Consider the following 8,241-nt stretch of genomic DNA (forward strand, 5'->3'; position numbering starts at 1 on the left):
AGTATGACATTTGTGAAGCTTTTTGGTCAAATACAAATCTTCAATTAAATTCCTCCCAATTTAGGTGTAAAGTGCTGGACTAGTGCTGAGATCTAGTTGGCCTACTTCAAATTCCTGCTCCTGGATCAAGGTGCCGTGTATTTGCATGGGGATCAAACAGAACGGAGGAGAGGGCACAATAGTGGTTCAGGGAAAGGATTAGCACACCCATGAATTAAATATATTTTTCTGTGAACAGCTCCAGCATTTTAAAGGGGTACCCTATAAAGCCCTATATCTAATTCCCCAGAGTAAAATGAACTATTGGATACGCCTACCATTTGTATGTCTCTGCCTGCAGTTTGAAGGAAGTTTCTAACGAGCGTTAGCACACACGCAATGGCTGGACGTCTATGGTAACTGCTAGCATGCTATAGTAGATACCATAGACTTCCAGTCATTGCGCTAACGCTAGTTAGCATTGGCTCACGAAACTGCCTCAAACGTCCTTCATACTGGACGTCAAGACATAATGGTATCGATGAGTTCATCTGACTCTGAGGAAGTAGATAAAGGGCTCCATTGCCAAAATCCCCACGTATCTCTTTAAAGATGATGACCTGAACATCGAGACTACTTACCACGGATTGTCACTCTATTCATCTCCAATTCTCTTTGCGTAATAGTGTGTCGATGTTGCTTCCAGGATGTAGCCTATAGTATACGCAGCCCATTCAGTTGGCGAGCGATTCTCACTGTGGAAAATTGCGCCAAAGCAAGAGAGGTAATTAAGGACCAAATTGTCGACAGGAAAATAAATAACAAATGTTGGCCTTAATGTCCTGTGATCAATGTATTCAAAGAGGCTACAACATTGTGGTGAGAAGAGATGGTATGGTGTATTAGGCTACAACATTGTGGTGAGAAGAGATGGGTGTATTAGGCTACAACATTGTAGTGAGAAGAGATGGTATGGTGTATTAGGCTACAACATTGTGTTGAGAAGAGATGGGTGTATTAGGCTACAACATTGTAGTGAGAAGAGATGGTATGGTGTATTAGGCTACAACATTGTAGTGAGAAGAGATGGTATGGTGTATTAGGCTACAACATTGTAGTGAGAAGAGATGGGTGTATTAGGCTACAACATTGTGGTGAGAAGAGATGGGTGTATTAGGCTACAACAATGTGGTGAGAAGAGATGGGTGTATTAGGCTACAACATTGTGGTGAGAAGAGATGGTGTATTAGGCTACAAAAGTTAGGAATATAAACAGTTGTATTTATTCTTATATTGTATGTGCTCCAAAGGTTTACAGTTCATTTTTGCATGTTGCCATTACCATAGGAATCAGGCCACCTTTAATTTGCAAAAGAATGAACCCTACTACAGTCTACTTCACCCAAAAGAGAATTAACCCTACTACAGTCTACTTCACCCAAAAGAGAATGAACCCTACTACAGTCTACTTCACCCAAAAGAGAATGAACCCTACTACAGTCTAGCACATCTAATTTATTCTGGTCGTCCTGGGTTAATGAAATGAACGAATCATGAATATCTATAGCCATAGGTAATCTAACCAAGTTCTCCTTTTGTGAGAAATGTTTTGATTTATTTATTATAGAACCAAATTATTATCAAAGAGAACAACGTAAGATTCGATATGTTTTGCAATGTATTTTCCTCTCAAGTCTCCACTAAATATAATTTCCTCAATCAATATAATGAAGCGACGCCATATTGAAACATATATAGGATTCACACTGAACTTAATAATAGTAAATAAACCTTGACCAAGAACATACAATTAAAAGACCGTTTGAAAATGTATACCACATGTTATTAGTCTTAAGAACTTGATAAGAGGCACTTTATTTTCCTTGATTCTCAAGAGTTTAATCTTTAGCCTAATAGATGCATGTTCACTCCAATCAAACTTGTGGGAAACCAAAGTCAACTTCAATTAAATATATATACAATAAATAGACTGTTTAACATTTAAACATATTTATGAAGTTATTTATACCCAGTTCAGGGGAGAACAATGCCTCTCCTTTAAAATGTCCATGCAAGTCCTTTTCTGCATTGCAGTTGAGCATCTCTGTGTAATACAGTCCACACATCTTGTGTGTCTATAGAGAGCAATACTGAAATGCATCAATACTGAAATAAGGAAAGCTGTGTCTACTTCCATACTGTAGCCTGTGCTTTCTCCCTATGCACAGAAAAGCAGCAATTGACAGTTGAATTATAACTTCTTTCATTCCTCTCAATCTTATTCCATATACTACAATGTCACCCCAGTAGCTCTATGCGTTTAGACAGAGCATTGAATGAACTGCATACTGGTAATATATTGTCTATCAGTGTCAGACATGTGTGGGGCTTTCTGAGTAAGGGTCTGTCTTGGCCATGTGGAGCACCACGGCAGGGGCTTTGTAATGACAGTGTGTGCTGCAGCTCACGCTGCCACAGGGCTTCCTGCTAGTCCTGTCTGATGCCAGCTTCCTGCTGCACAGGCCCTGCCAGGTCTGCAGGGTCTTGGAGCTCCACACCCACACACCACTGGTGATGCCCACCACCAAAGACATGAAGATCTTCAGCATGAAAACCGCCACAGTGGGCACCGACGCATCCAGGGAGCAGTCCTCGTTCCGGCGCCCGGGGAACGACACGCACTTGCCCTCTAGCCCCCTGAACTTCCAGTAGTCCATGTTGAGCCTCTCGTAGAAGTAGCAGATGATGACGCAGGTGGCGGGCACCGTGTACAGGATGGAGTAGATGCCGATCTTCACCATCAGCTTCTCCAGCTTCTCCGTGTTGGTGCCTTCAGTTTTCATCACCTTGCGGATGTGGAAGAGCGCCACAAAGCCGGTGAGGACGAAGGACGTGCCAATGACCAGGTAGCAGGACAGAGGGATGAGCACAAAGCCGGTAAGCGCTCCAGAGTCCATGCTGCCCACGTAGCACAGACCCGTCAGCTCATCCCCTGCTACCTTCCTCATGGTGAGGATGATGATGGTCTTCAGAGCCGGGATGCCCCACGCGGCCATGTGGAAGTAGTTGCTGTGGGACTCAATGGCCTCGTGGCCCCACTTCTTACCAGCGGCCAGGAACCAGGTGAGGGTAAGTATGACCCACCAGATGGACGAGGCCATACCGAAGTAGTAGAGGATGAGGAAGACGATGGTGCAGCCTGTGGACTCCAGCCCCTCCTGGATGATGTAGAGCTCGCCATTCTCCCGGTCGCAGGCGATGTTCTCGGCCCCGGCCACCGAGCGGATGATGAAGGCCACAGAGTAGATGTTGTAGCACATGGAGAGGAAGATGATGGGACGTTCAGGATACTGGAAGCGGTGGGGGTCCAGGAGAAAGGTGAGAACGGTGAAGGACGTGGAGACGAAACAGAGCGTTGACCACACCGTCATCCAGATGAAGGCAAAGTCCTTGTCCCTTCTGGACCAGAACACGTCCACTGCCGAGGAGCAGCGGGGAGCACACGACTGGCTCTTCTCCACGTACTGGAACTTCTCTGGGTTCTCGCAGGACCCCAGACTGCCAGTGGAGCGCCCGTTACCGCTACCCGGTTGCCTTGGCCGAGGGGGAACAGGAAGCATGCCCTCTCCCTTCTTGATCTCTGTCTTGGTGTCGTTCTCTGGAGCCTCCATGCACAGTGCGTTGGGGTCATTCCTGGTCGGGAGCTTGGAGCAATCCAGCGAGTCAGGCCATGCGTAGTGGAACTTCTCCATAATGGGTGAGCACTTCTGCCTGGCCTGCTCACACATGGGCCTGCAGGCTGGGATGGAGGTAGACACTTTATCAGTGCACATGGGGGTGTAGAGAGAGCAGAGGAAGAAACGAAGGTGCACATCACAGCCGTACTCCACTAGAGGTGCAAACTCATTCAGCTTGATGGCAGCCTCCTTTTGGTTGTCATGGTCCATAAAATTGGGCATTCTGGTCATGTTGTAGCCAATGCCCTGGCACATGGGGATTACTATGGGTTCGCATTTGGCTGGTCTGCCTCGTTCCAGGTCGTAGGTTCCTAGCTCCACACTGTAGCCAGCAACCACCAACTGACACCAGAGAGAAATCAGTATCTTCAAAGGAGACCCCTCCATGCTTCTTTTCAGTCATATGTTTAGTGTAAGAACAAGTTGTATTTGTTCAGACCGAAAATGTAAATTCATGCGGATATGTCCATATTATTTTACCATTGTAAGTACAGCCCCCAAAACAAGCGTTGTAAATCCGTTGTTACAAATGCATTTCCTGCTGCTATACAACGCAAATGCAGGTCAACTTTTAAAAAATGAATTCCAGTTGGTACACATTAGTCTATTATATTTTTAAAAAAGCTTCCACGGTATTAAATGTTTAAATGTCCTTAGAAGGTGAGACTCCGAGCCAATTCGAGCACCGCAGAGTTCAATCTAGAAAATTAAGTTTGCAATGAAATGAGAAAATAACGCTGGTGAGCTCAAATAACGTTAATTACAGAACGTGTTAATCCTGGACTTCTTAGTTTTGAATAAAACATGTTTAAAGCTAAATCCGTGCAGCTGTTTGCAGCAGTACATACATTTCACTCTACGTCAGACAACCGCTCTCCATCCATCGTTTGAGAACACTGAACTTTCTCTTCTATTTGCGGCTCTTACCCGATGCGAGGGTGGGCACTTCCATGACGCGACGCTTCCATTTCGCACCGCCCACCACCGACCTGAGAAGCGTCTTTAAGCGCACGCACGACTATATTAAATCCACATTTATTTATTTTGACATTTGAAAGTGGTGAGTGAGGTTTGGATAAACTTGAATCTTATAATTTAAACCGAGTGATACGGCATCTTATGATAGGCTACACATCTGCTTCTTCAATGGTTTAAGTGAGTAGTGAAACGGTCACTATTTATCATACAGTATCACAATGATGTATATTATGTTACGTGTTTGTGCCTAGGAAAAATACTATTGTTACCATCTAGTGGCTGAATGGTAGGCTACAATTGCCCCCTTGACATCTCAAAGAAATGTTTGATCTTTTCATTCACTATGTGATATAACTGACTCGACTCATGCACAAAATCCCATTGATGAAGATGTCTTAGGAAAGGCCAAAGAGATACTAGGAAATATCAAAGAGACAGTATGATCCAACTGTTTATAATATGACAGTGACACACAGCATAATAAATCACGGTCTTGGTAATTATATCAGACATGTTCAGAAACTGCACATTAGGCCCATGAAGTAGGTGCACCTCCGACACATGATGCTGAATCTGTTTGAGCTTTCAAGGGTAAATGAAAGATTTCTATAAAATGCATGAAATATTGAAATAGGCAGCTTCACCAACACTTGAGTTTATGAAAATGTTTCCTGAAATCAGTCACAGATAACTGAAAGAGATCTCCCCAAGGAGTAATTTCAGATGTGAATTCATGTATTTTCATTGTTGGCCAATTGCAGCAGTGTTTATTCTGCATCAGAGGCAATGTCCAAACCTGGATTGGCTTTGAACTCCTCTTAATTGAGAGAAAGTGACTATTTGCTCATTGCTACAACACTGTATACAGCCATAATATGTCATTTGAAATGTCTCTATTCCTTTGGAACTTTTTGTGAGTGTAATGTTTACTGTTAATTTTTTTTGTTTATTTCACCTTTGTTTATTATCTATTTCACTTGCAAAGCAAGAAGGGCCTTCTATGCCACCAAAAGGAACATACAGCTCACCAACCAAGAATTCACCAAATGGGACAAACAGCAAATTGAGACTCTACATGCAGAATTCTGCAAAAATATCCTCTGTGTACAATGTAAAACAGCAAATAATGCATGCAGAGCAGAATTAGGCCGATACCCGCTAATGATCAAAATCCATATAACGGACGTTAAATTCTACAACCACCTAAAAGGAAGCGATTCCCAAACCTGCCATAACATACAGACAAAAGTCGCTCTGGATAAGAGCGTCTGCTAAATGACTTAAATGTAAATGTAAATGAGAAGAGCCCCCTAAGCAAACTGGTCCTGGGGCTCTGTTCACAAACACAAACAGACCCCACAGTACCCCAGGACAGCAACACAATTAGGCCCAACCAAATCATGAGAAAACAAAAAGATAATTACTTGATACATTGGAAAGAATTTACAAACAGAGAAAACTAGAATGCTATTTGGCCTCAAACAGAGAGTACACAGTGGCAGAATACTCAACCAATGTGACTGATCCAAAGTTAAGAAAATCTTTAACTATGTACAGACTCAGTGAGCATAGCCTTGCTATTGAGAAAGGCCGCCGTAGGCAGACATGGCTCTCAAGATAAGACAGGCTATGTGCACACTGCCCACAAAATGAGGTGGAAACTGAGCTGCGCTTCCTAACCGAGGAGCCAAACGTATGACCATATTAGAGACACATATTTCCCTCAGATTACACAGACCCACAAATAATTAGAAAATAAATCCAATTTTGATAAACTCCCATATATATTGGATGAAATACCAGTGTGCCATCATAGCAGCAATATTTGTGACCTGTTGCCACAAGAAAAGGGCAACCAGTAAAGAACAAAACACCATTGTAACTACAATCTATATTTATGTTGATTTATTTTCCCTTTTGTACTTTAACTATTTGTACATCATTACAACACTGTATATATACATACAGTTTTTCTAAATTGCTAAAACACTAAAACCCATTGGCTGAACAAATTTCTCAGTTGCCTGGACTCATTTAGCTAATGATGCAGTCTGTTGTCAATACCTTAAACCATTTCACATGGTAAAACACCATTTGCAGATCTCACTTAGACTTTTCAGCAAAACCCTAAACACATTCTCAAAACACATTCTGCACTCTAATGCACATGTCATCCACAAGTGGAAACACAAGTGGCAACAATCAAATACAAATAGAGAACATATGTCATTGATTGAACACAACCACTCAAAATGGATTTAACCTGTTTCAAATGATGCGACACAACCAATATAAGCCAGTTCAGAGAGCAAACAGGTTTCTGAAGGTGGGAAGGAGAAAGTCTGAGAATGGATACTGTAGTACAGTGCATTGTAGGCTGTATACTGTACAATGGACAAATTGTATGGCCCTGAACATTGCACTTTCCATTTACAGTTTTTCTCAGTCGCTTTGGTGCATTTTTAACATCATCCCTAATATGTGCAAAATAATTAGTGCATTTCTCAGAACAATTTGTACAAACTGCAATATACAATAGATATGTTTCTAAAGCTAGTCAGTCACTAAAATCCTTAGTACATCTCTCAAAAGTAAATATTCATGCCAATGATCACGTCAGTGTCATCAGAATGATAAGTCATTGAGTCATTGTTCACGAACAAGGTCGTCAAAATGTTTAGGCATGTTGTCAATGTAACTGTGTACTTTGACAGTATTACCTGATGTAAACTTAGGCTACAGTTTGGATGACAGTTACTGTATTGAAAATGCACAAGGCTGCACTTCTATGGCATATATCAATTTCAACAGTACTATTTACATATTACTGTATGTGGGTTATTGATTGAAAGAGACTGGACAACCCAAGGGGCACAAAGGAAAACAAACTAAATTAGAAAGAAACACAGGAAACCACCCCTAAGGCACAACTTTGCCCGCAGCACTGTTGTGCTGTCTCTACACATCCAGACGTTCCTGTCTGTCGGCCCACATATTCTCATCCACATCACACTGGATATTTCCCTTCCAATGCAACATGGAAAGAATCTTTTGGAATGCCTTATCCATCCTCTGCAGGCGTCTACTGTGATGTCCTCACATGCTGCATCCATTGCAGCCAGCAGGGTCATCTGTGTGTGTGGCTGACGATCGTACACCTTCCACCACCATGCTGAAAAGAACTCCTCAATTGGGTTAAGAAATGGTGAATAAGGTGGGAGGAATTCTATGAGCATCCTCGGGTGGGTCACAAACCATTGCCTTATGATGTTTGATCGATGGAAACTCACATTATCACAAATGACCACATACTTTGGCAAATCCTCTATAAACAGACCCCTCTCATCATCAGGGATGAGAGCCCTGTAGAGAGTCTCTAAAAAGTTGAGTAGATGCTGGGTGTTGTATGGCCCTATAAGGGGGATATGGGTTAGGACACCATGCTCCGAAATAGCAACACACATGGTGATATTTCCTCCCTGTTGGCCTGGCAAATCCACAGTAGCTCTGTGACCGATGATATTCCGACCCCGCCTTCTGCATTTGG

General features: G+C 42.7%; 1 protein-coding gene across 1 annotated transcript; it reads right to left on the bottom strand.

Annotated features, from left to right (window-relative positions):
- Positions 1–1,251: 1,251 nt before the first annotated feature.
- On the bottom strand, positions 1,252–4,596 carry LOC124005583 (frizzled-9-like). Its single transcript, XM_046314980.1, has one exon. It carries the CDS (start codon positions 4,101–4,103, stop codon positions 2,352–2,354), a length of 1,752 nt encoding a protein of 583 aa, XP_046170936.1. The 5' UTR covers positions 4,104–4,596; the 3' UTR covers positions 1,252–2,351.
- Between the last annotated feature and the right edge of the window lie 3,645 nt (positions 4,597–8,241).

This window comes from Oncorhynchus gorbuscha, linkage group LG19, assembly GCF_021184085.1.
Source record: "Oncorhynchus gorbuscha isolate QuinsamMale2020 ecotype Even-year linkage group LG19, OgorEven_v1.0, whole genome shotgun sequence".
Classification (NCBI taxonomy): domain Eukaryota; kingdom Metazoa; phylum Chordata; class Actinopteri; order Salmoniformes; family Salmonidae; genus Oncorhynchus; species Oncorhynchus gorbuscha.

Bases quoted from the DNA above. Each gene is read 5' to 3' on its own strand.
- LOC124005583 (XM_046314980.1), bottom strand. From the start codon at position 4,103: ATGGAGGGGTCTCCTTTGAAGATACTGATTTCTCTCTGGTGTCAGTTG.